The sequence below is a fragment of the Triplophysa dalaica genome, chromosome 9 (assembly GCF_015846415.1).
Source record: "Triplophysa dalaica isolate WHDGS20190420 chromosome 9, ASM1584641v1, whole genome shotgun sequence".
NCBI lineage: Eukaryota > Metazoa > Chordata > Actinopteri > Cypriniformes > Nemacheilidae > Triplophysa > Triplophysa dalaica.
Window position 1 is genome coordinate 10,460,879 of NC_079550.1, and position 16,479 is coordinate 10,477,357.

Consider the following 16,479-nt stretch of genomic DNA (forward strand, 5'->3'; position numbering starts at 1 on the left):
TGGAGGCAACCGGCCTGTGGCACTGCTCAGATGTAATAGAAGCCCAGATTGCTTTGATAGTGGCCTTCAGGTTATCTGCATTGTTGGGTCTGGTGTCTCTCATCTTCCTCTTGACAATACCCCATAGATTCTTTATGGGGTTCAGGTCAGGCGGGTTTGATGGCCAATTAAGCACAGTGCCACCATGGTCATTGAACCAACTTTTGGTACCTTTGGGAGTTTTCGGAAGTTCACAGTCAATGTAGCTCTCTACCATGAAATTTTAGAGCACTTCATGCTTCCTTCTGCTGACAAGCTTTACGGAGATGCTGATTTCATTTTCCAGCAGGACTTGGCACCTGTCCACACACAAATCTATGGGTTATTGTCAAGTTGGAGATGAGAGACACCAGACCAAACAATGCAGATGACCTGAAGGCCGCTATCAATGCAACCTGGGCTTCCATTACACCTGAGCAGTGCCACAGTATGTAGTAATTCAGTAATGCATTAATTCATGAAAAAAGGAGGCCCAACCAAATATTGAGTGCATAGAAATAAACATACTTTTCAAAAGCCTGACATTTCTGTTTAATATATCATTTTTGTATTATCTTATGTAATATTCTGATTTTCCGAGACACTGAATCTTGGGTTTGCATTGTCTGTACCCAAAATCGTAAAAATTTCAAGAAACAAAGGCTTGAAATATTTATCTTTATGTGTTATAAATCTATATAATATGTGGGTTTCACTTTATGAAATAAATGACAAAAAATATTAACCTTTTTCATGATATTGATATTTTCCATTTTTTTGTATAAAACGACAGCCTGTAGAATTAAACAACTGATTTATTTTACACGTTTACTATTGGTAAGGTTAAGAAGGGCATGAACTTTGTGTAGTTCCTATGGGGGTTATTTGATAGTGCTCTTAAAACGAGTGTGAATAAAGACATTGTGATTTAGTTTACGGGTACCGGAAGCGTAGTTAACAAAATAAAAGACCCGACTTGTGAAAAATACTTAAATCATTTTGAGATTTAAATGCTTTTATATATTTGCCAAAATAAGCTGTAGCAATTAACCGGGGACACAGACGGCTTTTGAAAATGATGCTCAAAACACATCGTTGCGTGTTTTACAACAGTCAACATTAAAAACGTTATTCTTTCTTTATTTATACTTTTCCATCGTTTAGATTAATATGGAGTAGCACGACTGTAACTGTGGGAATTATGCTAAAGTAGCCACCCCTTACTTAGAATGACAAAAGTAATTTTTAACATTTAAACTTACATTTTAAGATAATACGATTTTTGAAATTAATAAATTATTTTTCCAAAACTTTACCTTGTAGTGTATAATAAATTATCCTAATATGTTGGATTATAAGGGTCCTTTTCAATGTATTAATGATAATACTATAAAAGTTCCTATCTAGTATAAAATTAAAAGAAAGGTCTGCATGGCAAACTACAATATCATACGTTTAAATGGGACTTTTATGTTGGATTCCTGTTGGAGCGGTTAGTTAAAGCCCTTTGTAGCTCAGCATGAGTCATTTCCTGTGGTCGCTGTGTCTTGTTGCTGCTGTCAGGATAGAAGTGTGTCTGCAGGTATGACTGTGTCCTTTCGCGTTTCACCATTACACCCCGTGTTAGTTCTTAACACGAAATGTAATTTTACGGTGTATAAATATTACTGTGTTTCGATGATGTCACTCAAATCACATGTTAACAGTGAGTGGGAGCTCAAAGCTAACATAGACCGCTAATTCTCGCCGGTTCATCACCCACATGGACTGTTCGATTTAAAGGTTGTCTGTTAGTGAAGAGTTAGCTTTAAATGATCATTTTCTTTTCCGTAATCGAAAAAACAGCCTATATATAATCCCTGTAGATCAATTTAGAGTTCTGGTTTATTTGGGTTAGCTTGAGTGTTTAAAGGTCTTTCCTTCTTCAGTCCATTCAGGAGGTTAAAGTCCTTTTTAAAGCCATTAACTAAATGTATCTTCTTAATAGTTGTCTTGGCATTCGCATCATGTCCCTCTTTCACTGTCACTGGTATGTAAGGCGCGTAAAGTGATCTCTGTTACGGGGTCTTGCGTCACTTTCTGTAAATTGTATCTTCAGAATATAAATGTCAATATTCTCTCCCAGTTTCTTGTTTATTCCGATTGTAATAATAAAAACAGCTAGTTTTGGGTAAAAGACAGTATTAAATTCTGAACATTTCCTCGGCCTTCCTTCACTTTGTATATCTTTCTAAACTTAGTGTTTCTGTGTCCTCCTTTAATCCTCCTTTAAACGATGACTTTTCTATGCCCGTGTCATCACAAAGCTTGTTTTACTTGTTTTGGTGCTGCAGGTGTCTGAATCTGTAAACAGTTGAGGGAGATGGCTGCAAATGGAGCAGAGTGTGAACAGCCACAGAAGAGACTGGGATCTAAAGACAAGCAGAATGGCAGTTCCATAGGTTTGTTAAGATGATGATCTAATCAATTGTGTCCTGGCCAGCAGCTGTTTGAACTGATCAAGGGTCAACTCCAGAGATAAAATATTCAGCTGAAATAAACACACCTGGCCGTCTGATCTGCTGTTGTGTCACCATCATGATTTTCATTTCTTGTTTGGGCAGTCCCAGTATAAAGCGTGATTCATATACAAAACATGTTTACAATATTTGATCATTGTTGTTTTTAAAGGTTATGTATTTTTTTGCACTTTCTCTTTTGGAATTAAGACAAAAGAAAGCATCAACAAGTCATATGTTGTTTATAATTTCCATTGTATCCACAGATTCATCGTTGAGAGAGAGAAAACAACAGGACAGAGAAGAGCGTCTCTCTGTAGTGCTATGGAAGCGGCCCTTTATTACACTACAGTATTTCTTCCTAGAAACCCTCATTACCCTAAAAGAATGGACGTGGAAGTAAGCAGTCAAACTTCTGTTGTATCACTCCTAACATATGATGTGTTATCCAATCTTGAAAACACTATTTGAATAAACTGTCCCTAGTTTGAATATTCACTGAATTGGTTATAGCTGTGCTGGGAAGGGTTTTCATACCACTGTATTTGTTCTTGTGTGTTTTACAGGCTTTGGAGGAGAAGAGTTGTGGTATTTTTGACCCTAGTCCTTTTTTCACTTTTAGCAATGTCTTACTCAATAGAGGGAGCACATCAGACGGTGAGCCAAAGTACATTTGTGACCCTGGATCACAAAACCAGTCTTAAGTAGCACAGTAACATTTTAGGTAAAAGCCAAAAATACATTGTAAGGGTCAAAATTCTAGATCTTTAATGGCAAAAATCATTCGGATATTAAGTAGAGATCATGTTCCATGGAGATATTTTGTAAATTTTGTAAAATTTTTGTCATATCGTAACTACCCATACATCGGTAGAAAGTTTTATTTTTCAGCTTTCACATTATGTAAAAATCTCAATTTCAAGAAATTGACCCATAAGAGCTGGTTTTGTTGTCTAGTGTCAAATTTATGAAATTTAGAATGTTACTGATTATTCTCTCCTAGACCTCTGTTTGCTTAGTGTTAAACGCAATGATATTTATTAATATTTGTGTCTTTTGTTTATAGTATATTCAACACCTGGAAAAGAAGTTACTGTGGTGTGCCTACTGGGTAGGCCTGGGTATTTTGTCTTCGGTTGGTCTTGGTACTGGACTTCATACATTCCTTCTGTACCTGGTGAGAATTTTTACCTTGGGCTAAGACCCTAAAAAACACTATGGTGCAACGTTGATAATGTGACAGTTTCTTTGCATAAGCATATACTGTTTCTTTCAATATCTATAGATGTTATTTTGATAGACAGCGCCTCCATATATGTGGAAGTGTTCATTGTTGAAGTGACAAAGATTTTTTTATGGCTCTTCCTGTATTTGAATAATTAAAAAATATATATATTTTGTTATTATTTTACATTTTATATATATATATATATATATATATATATATATATATATATATATATATATATATATATATATATTTTACTTTATTTTATATAATGTAGCGCAATTTAAGTGTGGCTTCAAGTTCTCCTGTGGAATTACATATTTCAACTTTTTTTGTTATGTAAAAATGTTTTTTTTCCTGCCTTAAATAATCTCGAATGTAACCCTACATTTTAGCTTCATTAAGTTTATGCAAATTAGTCCCACCTCCACTCAATCACACTCGGCAGTTTGATAAAGAAACGGTTTAAAATGATAAATTAGCACATGGTTTGTCTTAAAGCATATTCAAATTACCACATTAACATGTAAACAACACAAACAACTTGATTTCCACACAGGGGAACAGTTAACCTAAAAATGAAAAGTCTATCTTAAGGAGTAGTTCATTTCAAAATAAGGCCCCATTGACTTTCCATAGTGATTGTTATTCCTACTATGGAAGGTCAGTGGGGTCTTATTTTAAAGTGAACTACTTCTTTAATGTACTCACTTTCAAGTTTTTCAAATCATTAAAAATGTCTTTGTTCTGATGAACAGAGAAAGATATTTGTGAGAATACTTGTATCCAAACAATTCTTGGCCACCATTGACTACCATAATAGGGAAAATGAATTATATGGTAGTCAATGGGGGATGAGTTGGTAAAAATATTTCTTCCAAATATCTTCCTTAGTGTTTTGCAGAACAAAGACACGTATACAGATTTGGAACTCGAGGGTGAGTAAATGATGACACAATTGTTATTTTTGGATGAACTATTCCTTTGAACCTCTAAGGGGCGGTTTCCCGGACAAGGCTTAAGCCTAGTCCCAGACTAATTAGAATGTTGGTTGCCGTCTTGAGCGAAAACATCTTGCACTTGCATATCTTAAAATATATCAGTGCGTTTGTTTTTTCTCAAGATGCACAAAGTAATGCTTGTCCGTAAACGATGTTTTTAAAAACGCCTTCAATATGCTAATTTTAGCGAAGAACTAGTCCTGGTTTAGGCTAACCCCTGTCCGGGAAACCGCCCTTAAATATTTTAGGGTACACATAGTAATACATAATGCTTTGAATTTATTAGAACACAATGAAATTAACATGTTATTAACTTTTTACTCTTTGTCAGTGACGCGTCAGGTGGTTTAATAGGCGTTATCGATACCTATTATGATACATAAACATACAAAAGTTATGTTAATGTTATGAAGTTTTATACGTTAGCCAATAGGTTTGCAGTTAGAGTAGTTGGGTATTTCCTTCGTTTAAAGGTCAGAGGTCCATGTGGGGCCTTCAGTCATAAGGGAAGAGTGGACGTCTTCTTTGTTCCACAAGTTTATTAATAGCGTGATAGTGTGAACACATGCCTCTCTCCGGCTCTCAACGTCTTCTGTTCCACTGATCATCTTGTAATCAGAACCTTTAACCAGTTTCCACTGACTCAAGTCAAACTGGTAGACGGTGGCCAGAAGTGTCCACTTCCACCCGCTGCGGTGAAGTCACACCCCGTTGATGTACACTCTGCTTGTGCTCAGATTGTGGGTCCATGGTCAGTATTGTGACACAACGGGATGTGAAAGTGCAGATGCACACAATGTTTCGTCAGTTAGGGAAATCTCTGCTGTTCTATAAATAGGCAACAAACTGCTACAAAAAACAAGAGAAATGTAAATTCATATGCTTTAGTTATTCTTAAACAAAATTTAAAGAGACATTGCATGTATAATTTGCAATGTTCTCATCTTAAAGGGGTCATATGAGAATGCTTAAATAAATATTATAGTTTGTTTTTTCGATGTTATGCAATTAGAGCTGAAACGATTCCTTTAGTTATCCGAATAAAAAAATCATTTTTGTTGCGTCAAAGCTTTGTTTAATCCATTTAACTACAGTACACACAGAGCACTGTGTTTCCCCACGGACCGTTATTACTAACGCAAAGCCCACTATACATACATGTTACTGGGCTCATAAGTCTCACAGCAATTTTTATATGTTAACACGCTCACACGTATTTCTCATGCTGGTATAAGTTATAGCTTATTGATATGGTGAACTGCTATTTCACTTAGTTATAGTCTATTTTGGGTATGAAACTTCTTTTCCGACTGCATTGAGTCCATAAAAGTACATGACTAGTGGATGGCAAATCCTGTTATTTACAACATCTGGCTGCGTGTCTGAGTGAATGAACTGCACAGTTTAACGTGCTAAACAAGTGATGCTCATGAATTTGTCTGCGCTTTATGAGGACATGGAATTCATCTCCAGAGTTGCTCTGAGAGTTTATTTCACAAACATTTTATTGCTTGAGTGAAGAAATAGACTTATAAAAAAATAAGCGCTGTGCTCCAACCTTCCATAATAAAAGGCTGGTTAACTCTGTATTTTATGTGGACAAAAATATGACTATTTAATTATAAAAAAGATACTAAAAGTAATTAAAGAAACTAATAAAAAACAGCTTATGCATAATGCATTAAATGTTTCTTATTTATACATTTGTATTGTATTGCATTTTTAATGTAATAGGGCAATGTAATGTATTAAATGGGTTAACTTTTCACAGATATTAATTGATGCAATTTCAGCAATATTTTTATTTTCTTCTAAAAAGGAAACAAATTAGTTGTTCATTTTAAGAGATCTTTTTTATTTTCTCTTGTTTATGTAGTATTGCTCTTTAATAAAGAAATGATATTTATTGTCGGAATACCTGATTAATCGATGAAAAAATCAGTAGAATACTCAATTACTAAAACAAGTGATAGGTGGAGCCATAAAAGCAAAGTGTATACACGATTTAGTATTAAAAAAAATGCTGTATTTTCCACATACCGTGCATGTTTTTATCTCCTCTTTGCCCCGCATCTCTGAAACACACAGATGTTTTATGAAGCCCAATCGCTCTGAAAAGCGAGATGTGCTGTTATTGGCCAGTTAACCAGTAGGTAGTGATTGGTCGAATACTGCACACTTGTGACGGAAATGTATCGCTTGTTTACTTATTTGGAACATCAGGTTCCAAAGCAATTGTGCTGAAAGGTAGACCCACCTTACTTGCGTATACATTTGTGCGGTAACTTATAACACACCAAAGACACAGAAAACATGTATTCGTGCCACATGACCCCTTTAAAGCAATGAGTGTTCATTTGGGTAGAAAGCAACTTGGCCGTGTCATGTTACAGTGCCTGGGAAAGAGAAATACAATCAATTGCAGCGTGTAACCAAATCAAATGATTGATGTAGAAGGCTCTGCTTAGTGTTTGCGGTGAAACCATCATGAGATCATTTCTCTGAGCATGACTAACGTGTAATGGCTGACATCAGACTATAAAGATCCCGACAGTCAGCAGAGTATCTATTATTTCCATGTGTAACCTTATCCTACCATTAAAATGTAGAAATGTATTAGCGAAGAAAATTGTGAGAGAAAAGGTTTGGAAAACTTCTATTGTAAAATCTATTTCACAGTTGCAAAATCAAAGTCTTTTTCCCAGATGTTGTATCATTAGGAAATGTATTTCCTGTTTGATTAAGGTTGTTTTGACTGGAGCCGGCCACTAAATGGTACCATCCGAGTCATGGAAGGTTAATCAGAGGTTGAAACTGTTAGACATGGAATATTGACCACTCTCCTCTCCCACATAGATTCTCCCACACGTAGAGCTATCCCTGGGAAAGAATGACATCAGTGACACGACTCCATGCGTTCACTAAGCAATTGAATTGTCATTTAGTAGGTGTTGTGGTCTTCCATTGCGTTGCATTGAGGTCAGAAGCGTTTTGCTTTGCACCAGTACATTTACATGAATAGAACTCCTACGAACGGTTTTCAATGCTTTGCTTATATAAAATGGTTTGTTCATGAGGAACTGGTCTGAGAAAAGCACGAAGCAGCGTCATGTGATGTTCACAAAAAGGAAGAACAGATCACAATAGTTGAGTTCCGGAAGTAAAAATCCAGTTGATTTTTTTCTTGTACTTTTTGATGACTTAACCACAATATTTTTTGACAGACTATTTTTTGACGGATCTAATATAAGTTTTGCTTTGAAGTAATGATATACACCACCGGTCAAAAGGTTCACAAAGGAGACAATCCACTGTTTCAGTGCCAATATTTTTTCTTTAGTCAAAATGAATACTCTAAATAAATAGGAAACTGTTGGCACTGAAACAGTTGACTGTGTGTGTGTTGTGCTCTGTTCTATGCATCTGTAAACATAAATGCAATTTTGGCATGTCAAAGAAGACTTACCCAACTAATTTTTCTCCAGGGTCCACACATAGCTTCTGTCACTCTGGCTGCATATGAATGCGGTTCTGTGAACTTCCCTGAGCCACCGTACCCGGCTCAGATAGTGTGCCCAGAGGATGAGGCCCTACAGGAGAGCATCACACTGTGGACCATCATGTCGAAGGTTCGCCTGGAGGCCTGCATGTGGGTACGTGTTTTCACATCACATTCTACTGGATATTTCATATGTTCTGTATAAATTGCTAACTTTAAAGGGATAGCTCCTCTGAAAAGCACATTTCTGTCATCATTTACTCCCCCTCTTGACATTCAAACCTGTACGACTTTCCTCTGCTGAACACAAAGATATTTTGAAGAGTGTTGGTAAACGAACGACTGTGGCACCCATTGACTTGCATTGATTTTGTGTCCATACAGTGGAAGTCAATGGGTGTCAAAGTTGTTTGGTTACCAGCATTCTGAAATATATCTTCTTTTGTGTTCTGGGGAAGAAAGAAATTCATACAGGTTTAAAAAAGACAAAAGGATGATTAAATGATGACAGAATTTTCATTTCTGGAAGAACCAACCCTTTTCTATCACATTTGGCAGACGCTTTTATCCAAAGTGACTTGCATTGTATTGTATTTGATGATTTTTTCTGACGATGTGCAATCCATAGGGATCGAACCCATGAACTTGGAATTGCTAGTGCCATACTCTAGGCACTGAGCCACAGGAAAGCATATTTGACCTCATAATGAACACATCTAATGTGAAAATCAAACTGTTTGGGTTGAAGGTTGGACGTCAGTAGAAAAAAATCTGTAATGGCATTCAACAGACTTGTACTAAAGACTTTAATATAGAGCCCGGTTTTTTCAAGAATGTATTAAATAGATTCAATTCAATTCAAGTTTATTTATATAGCGCTTTTCACAATGTGTATTGTTTCAAAGCAGCTTTACAAGGGCAAACAGGAAAAACAGAAAAGTTAAAACACAGCACAGTGCATGGTATTTATACAACGAGTAAGTTCATTCTAATAAATAACATCTAATTTCTAAATAAATAAATAAATAAATGAATGAATGCAGTCTCCCGTTCACAAGGGATGCACTTACCAAGAATTAAAAATACAAAAGCATATTTGACCCCACACTGAATGTGGGCAAAAGGATATGATGTCACCCACTTAGGCTTAAAAAAGTGTACTTTAGTTTCCCATGAAGCTGCTAATCAATTAACTTCTCTATTTAATTTAAGTTTACATTTTTTAAACTATCAATACGAAACTCCATGTCAATTCTGTCAACCCTAAAGTCGTATTCAATTCCGCTCCCCGCTCACCTACAATTTCATCCCGCTCCTCTTACATCGTTTTATCATACAAATTCAAATATCTGCAATACAACACAAAGCCTACTGTGATAGCCCGTTTTAATCAACCAAAAGCTGCTCTCCATTGAATGAATCCTTTTGCTTTATTTGTTAATTATGGAGACTTTCAAAGGAAACATGGAAGCTTTAAGTTGACTCAGTTAAGCTCATACTGTGATGTTGTCGGCAGGGCGCAGGGACAGCTATCGGAGAGCTGCCTCCTTACTTCATGGCACGAGCGGCTCGGCTGTCCGGTGCGGATCCCGATGATGAAGATTATGAGGAATTTGAGGAGATGCTGGAGCAGGCACAAAGCGCACAGGTCTGGATTTCATCTCTACATATATTAGACCCATATGTCCAAAATGTCTCACCTTGATTAGATGTCGTGCAGTAATTCCTGCATACAGCAGGTTTCTTTGATTATCATCAGAGGTTTACTCCAACCATTTGTCTTCCGGTGGTCATGACTTGACTTAAATGTGACATTGATGCCCACCCATGATGCAACAGATACTATATCCTGTTAGAGCGAAGTGTCCCGTTCCCATGAGCTCCCGCTATTGTGGTTCACTTATACAGGTCACATGATTTCTTGGAAGGGCTCTCCATTAACTTCCAGTAAAACCTTTGAACAGCGGGTGACTCAGAGGAGAGCTTCTCTTTAATCACAGCCTCTCGGTGTCTAAGTGGACCCCACATGGACTGGGTTTTACACAAAGACTTTTAACAGGGGTCTTATGATGGTATATTGCTCCTTGAAGTCCTGCGATGAATCAGGAAACGGTCACCTTAAAATTTTGAATCAGGCTTTTGCTTCAGATTATGTGAGAACAGTTATTTTATGACTTCACTTAAGTATGTATTTTCAGTTTCACTGGTGTTGCTGCTCAAAATAGTTTCAGTGATTTAAAAAAATTGCAATGAAAAATATTTCACAAAGACTGTTTATTCTTTGCAATTCCAGGCAAATGTCAACCTTAAGATGAACAAAATCACGTTGTTACCAATGGCTTCCCATACTGATAGTTTAGATGTTAACATTTGGGGGTTTAAATACCCATCTGAGGTCTTTAAAACATTTTTTTTTGTGGTTTAAAGCATTGTTTGGTAAGTGAAATGTTACATTCATAACGGTCCGTATTCCTCATAAACGGGCACATAAAATTTAAATATAGTATAGTAGATGATGTTTTATTAACAAAGTTCGGGAGGAACCTAAGCATATAATCAGCACGGCGTTCAATCGACAGCAAATACCTATCAGCCGAGCATGCAATCTCTGCACAACCATCTCGGCTGGTACATCATTAGCAATCACAGCACCTACCCTATCAGCTCAAGCAAGCTCTACTACAAATAGACAAGCAGTCTTACCTGATGCTTCTCGCCAGATAAACATCCCTTCTCCACCCCGGCTCCTCTTATTTCCTCAGTCCAGCTGGACCCTCGGGGGGGGGGGTGTTCTGGGCTCGAGCCGGTTCCGAGCCCGGCGCACTTGCCCTGACCAGGGTAGAGTCCTCCGGGTTCGGATAGATCCGGTGGGCTCGGAGCCCACTCCCTGCACAACACGCCAATACGCATAACATGCATACCCATGCTTTACCAATTTATCCCTATAACGGAGCTGTTTATCTGTGAGGGCGAACTCATGAATTGTAATGATAGTAATATAGTAACAATTTTTATGTTTTATAAAGTGCTGTCCCTTCTACATTTATTGGGTATAATCACTTCCGGTTTACACATTTTAATTCAAAGAAATCCAATAAAATATGTTGTCTCTCCAAAATTTGCCATATTTTGTCACATCCATAACGCATAATTTATTTATTTCTTATAAAATAGAAAACTTGTACATTATATTTTTCTAATGTCTGGACTTTAGTAAAGGGGTTTAGTAAAATATACACTGATTATTCAATATATTGATAATAAATACATTCTATGAAAATCTATTTCAAGTTTTGACTAAAAATGTCACATCCATAATGCTGGAATTGCTTAGTTCTAAAAAAAATCAGATATGCTCCTTTTAATTTTCTTTAAACTAAAAGTTGTAAAAAAAATTGCAGGATTTCGCATCAAGAGCAAAACTGGCAGTGCAAAATATGGTCCAAAATGTGGGATTTTTTGGAATTCTCGCCTGCGCCTCAGTGAGTACAATTCTCAATGCTTTCCTCTCTTATTTACACAGAAGTAATAGTTTAAATTTTACACACTTTAAGTGCCTTACAATAACTTATACAATGTCATATGTGTATAGACAGCTGGTATGCAAAAAAAGGCCCTCAAATGTTCAACTATTATAACCATAGAAACAATCTATTTCTTTGTTACAACACAGGCCTTTATTGATTTTAGAAATGTAGTTTTAAAATGACTTTACATATATTGAATTGCAGGTAATGTAAAGCGTTTTAGACACTAATGAGAATCTTCTGCCATTAATTTATATTCTTCATCTTCTCAGATCCCAAATCCCCTGTTTGACCTGGCCGGAATCACTTGTGGTCATTTCCTGATTCCCTTTTGGACCTTCTTCGGTGCAACTCTCATCGGGAAGGCTGTTATTAAGATGCACATTCAGGTATAAAGATAGGCTGTTTGCTTTATGTGTAATGTAAGAGTTTGAAAATCAAACACATTGCTGTATACTCAAATGATTCGTGCGCGTCATAAGATGTAATGTTCAAATGCAGCTGTGTTTGAGCCAGTGCTATGAAGTCATCAAAGACACACCTCTGTGTGAAGCTCCTTTGTTCAGTTTTGAGTGTTGACTCAGCAGATTGTAGACAGCAGTACATCTGATGTCTGTAGAGCTGTTTATTTCAACCAAATGATCAAACCTGACACATCATGACCAGTGATCTCAGCTGGTGTCACATGTCTCCTCGGGGGTTATTGTCTGTCTAATAGGCCCCCCACATGAAATCACATCAGAATTGCTGCATGAGACCAGTGCTATGGGAGAAACGCTGTTGATTCATTGTCTGACCATTTTTCTTTTCAACAGAAACTGTTTGTTATCATAACATTCAGCAGGCACATAGTGGAGCAGATGGTTTCTCTGATCGGGTGAGTATTTAATCTTTCATGAGGTGGACGCGACTGTGAACAATTAGAAACAGATATAAGTTATGAGTTAACAGTGGCTTCGCACATTAAGATGACATTTTGCTCTTTGGATCTTGATGGCTTGAATGAGGTGATGACTTTCAAACTTCAAACAAGAACAAACATGTTTAGTTACTAATCATAGGAATCCCTCAGCAGTTGACTTGCCCATAACATGCTTGAATGAATAAAATGCATTCCTTTATAAGGTAGCTACGAAAAATACATAATGTATGATTTTTTTATTCCTTTCAACAGTTAAATGTTTATGACAACCTCAGTCAGGATTTGGTTTTGTGTATTTGTTTTTATTAATTGCAATTAAAATTAAATATAATTCTGTCATTTATGTTAAAAGTTATTTCTCGAATTATCCTTTGAAGGGCAAAACAGATATTGGATTAGCTAAAATGAACTAATAATAACATTAACTAATAACAAAACTTCTACTAACGAATACTTCTACGGCATTTCTTAATCTTAGTTCATGTTAATTTCAGCATTAACTAATACATTTTTAAAATCAAAAGTTGTGACTGTTAACATTTGTTTAATGCTCCATGAACTAACATGAAGAACTGTATTGTCAATAACTGTTAACACCGAATAATAAATGCTAAATAAGGACATTTCCCATCGTTAATTCATGTTAGTTATTTTATTTTGTAATATAACAAAAAAAACTCATTGTAAAGTGTTTCCAGTATATGGATTATGCTTTTAAAGATGCAAGCTTTAATGACCTATAAAAAAATCCAAGAAAAAGTGAAATGAAATGTAACATTTTAATGGCAAGTGTAAATGTGTTCACAAGAGGAAATTGAAAAAGGATCTAACAGAGTCCATTGAACTCTTTGGTGAACTGTGGGAAGCTCCTTTCAATGCTTTCAATGCCGCTTCACAGACATTCTTGTCATTGTTTAGTCTGAATCATCTATAGCTTCTGTTCCTCTATACTGCTGTGGGCTAGCGGCTGAAACTCATAAAAATTAAGTTAAGGTCATATTTCACCCAAAAAAATAAAAATAAAATAAATATTTTATACAGTCTTTGAAGCCCCAGCATTGAAGCCTGTTTTTTAGTACAGAAAAATTTGTTCCGGTGGCTTTTCATGAGAACTTTTAGAAGTTAGAAATGTTGGTATTTTACTGACGTCCTTAAAATTATGCCGCGGTGCAAAAATTTCCTAAACAGCCCGGATAATATTTTCTCTGACTAGTCACATTTCTGGTAACACTTTACAATAAGGTTGTATTTGTTAACATTAGCTAACAGTTAGCAATGTAGTTTTTCAGCATTTATTAATCTTAGTTCATGGTACATTAACTAATGTTAACAGACACAATGTTTGATTTTGAAAATGTATTAGTAAATGCAGAAATGAACATGAACTAGGATTAAGAAATACTGTATTCGTATTGTTAATACATGTTAGCTATGCATTGACTAATGTTAACAAATACAACCACATCATTTCTTAATCTTAGTTCATGTTCATAACCAAACATTTACAAATTTTTTGTTATTATTTAGGGTTTAGTGTTACTAACTTTCTGTATCTGTACCACATGCTAAGTCCACCTATTAGTAAGCCTAGAAACCCTCACCATTTATGGTGATGTCTGTCTATCTAGTGGGGGTTGCAGACTTACATGATTTGAGTGACTCAAAACTAGAGATGTGGTCTCCATCTTGGAATTTTAAACACCGCTTAAGAGAAATAATGAAACTCTTCATCATTGAATGCGATGCATCAATTCACTTCAGGACTAAAAATCACATGCTTTGATATGTTACTCAAACCTGAGGTTCTCATTCAGGTTCTTAGTCGGTTGGTGTTCCCTTTGTGGGTTAGTGAAATGAGTTATCATCCGCCATCATGTAACGCACACAAAGAGTGGTAATGTTCAGACTCTGCATTGTTGTTTCTTTCAAAATTAGATATGACTATTGCCCCCTGAATTCCAAAGAAGCATGGGGCCAAAATCTCATCATTCATGCTACTAGATGATTCTGCTTTACTGACATTCACACCCACCCGAATCTGGGCGGTTCTTCTTACATTGCAGTGATGACACAATATTGAGTCACTTCCTCATTAATTGGTTTACACCAGTTCCTACAGAAGCCTCAGTGATATAAGGGAGGGTTCAGGGAGCTCATGCTTCAGTCTATTGTAGCACCTTTGCTGGAATGTTCACTTGGAGAGAGCTCTTGTGTCGTTTTTGGGGCCGAGCGGTAAGTCTTTGCTAATCACATAAATGTCTTGTCTTTGGTCTGAACAGTGCTATACCTGGAGTCGGAGCATCTCTTCAGAAACCTTTTAGCGAGTACTTGGAGGCTCAGAGAGCCAAGCTTCATAACCCAGCGGGCGACAGCAGTGCAGCGGTAAGCATTGACCCATCAAACTTCTCTAAGATTTACTGCAGTTGATGTTATAATCCGATTTCCGTGTGTTTTCTCTGTGCAGGGTGAAAGCTGGCTTTCGTGGGTCTTTGAGAAAGTGGTGCTTGTCATGGTGTTCTATTTTATATTGTCCATCGTTAATTCCATGGCACAGAGCTATGCCAAGCGCCTCCAGCAGAAGAAGTACTCGGAGGAAAAAACGAAATGACGGACTCACGCAAAAACATCTCATGCTTTCATTTCGGAACGAACAAAATATTCAAGCTAACTAGCACTAAGCTTTATGCGTGCTCCTGTATGTTTTTTAAGTTCCATTTTAGTTCTGTGATGTTTTTTCATTTGTCTGTAGCGTGCTCGCTATTTAAAATCAGATTTAACGTTAGAGAATTTCGATCTTTACAGAAACAAAGCAGTCTAGCTAATTAGGCTGTGTGGAGTCATATTTGTTGCAACGTCTTATGCAACATCGGAGGTCATGCTTCCATTGAAGTGAATACAGTTCTTAATCAATAGATTGATTTATTTAATTTCTAACGTACAGGTGTGGATGGGCAGAGACGGTTGAGTGATTGGACTTTTCAGGGATAGTGTTTTTTTAATCAATATGATGTCATTTTGTATTTCTTTAACTGTTCTAAGAGGATAGCAATATCAATTCATGGTTTCTAATAGTTTGCACATCTTGTAAATAATACTCGTTTCGACTTTGTGCACATGTTGTTTATTCTACTGATGAACCTAAACCAAAATGTTGCAACTAGTGGATGTAACTTTTACCCCGAGGAAAATGAATAACTGATCTTGCATTTTAAGCGCATTTCAACTTTTGATCTAAAACCATTAAGTGATCCACACTTTTTCTTACTTTGGGCTGTAACTATAATTTCTCTTAGAACTATTGTTGCGTAACTTCTGTTTGACATTAAATTGATTAATACATCTGCGGTGTTATTTTTGCTTTTACTTTGAGTTGTCTAAAAAAGCCATTATGAATGTTTAGTTCTGTGTTTTTGGACCAAGGAACAATGGAAGTTGAAGGAAAACCATCCAGAGTGAAGGTACGTAAAAGGCAACAAATGAAAACTTAAACCTGAATAATGCTACAGATATTTGTGATTTGGACACATGATTTCTCACGTTGTATGATTATACTGTAATGCATTTTATTGTAAAGATAATGTTCTGTAATCTTTATTGGCATTTGCAAATGTATGCAAATATAAATTAAGCAAATTTATGATCTGTATCATATGAGAGACTGGTTTCCGAAGTGGCACCTCTGTCTCTTTTGTGCCATCCTCATACGGCTATCGATGTCTCCCATTCTGTCAGGTAGCTTATCAGACTGGTGTTGGCTGTCAGTCACATGTCAACAGCAGTTTAATA

The 16,479-nt window shown here is 36.4% G+C and overlaps 1 protein-coding gene across 1 annotated transcript; it reads left to right on the forward strand.

Annotated features, from left to right (window-relative positions):
- The first annotated feature begins 1,501 nt into the window (after positions 1-1,501).
- On the forward strand, positions 1,502-16,032 carry vmp1 (vacuole membrane protein 1). Its single transcript, XM_056757541.1, has 12 exons — positions 1,502-1,600; positions 2,352-2,459; positions 2,783-2,915; positions 3,083-3,173; positions 3,583-3,693; positions 8,231-8,398; positions 9,761-9,892; positions 11,646-11,726; positions 12,044-12,160; positions 12,587-12,648; positions 14,973-15,075; positions 15,158-16,032. The coding sequence occupies exons 2-12, from the start codon at positions 2,381-2,383 to the stop codon at positions 15,299-15,301; spliced, it is 1,221 nt and encodes a 406-aa protein (XP_056613519.1). The 5' UTR covers positions 1,502-1,600; positions 2,352-2,380; the 3' UTR covers positions 15,302-16,032.
- Positions 16,033-16,479: the final 447 nt, after the last annotated feature.

What these genes read in the sequence shown, in the direction of transcription:
- vmp1 (XM_056757541.1), top strand. Translation starts at nt 2,381, where the DNA reads ATGGCTGCAAATGGAGCAGAGTGTGAACAGCCACAGAAGAGACTGGGA. An exon ending in CAGATGGTTTCTCTGATCGG is followed by an intron (nt 12,649 to 14,972) that starts GTGAGTATTTAA and finishes TGGTCTGAACAG; the next exon opens with TGCTATACCTGGAGTCGGAG. An exon ending in CGGGCGACAGCAGTGCAGCG is followed by an intron (nt 15,076 to 15,157) that starts GTAAGCATTGAC and finishes TTCTCTGTGCAG; the next exon opens with GGTGAAAGCTGGCTTTCGTG.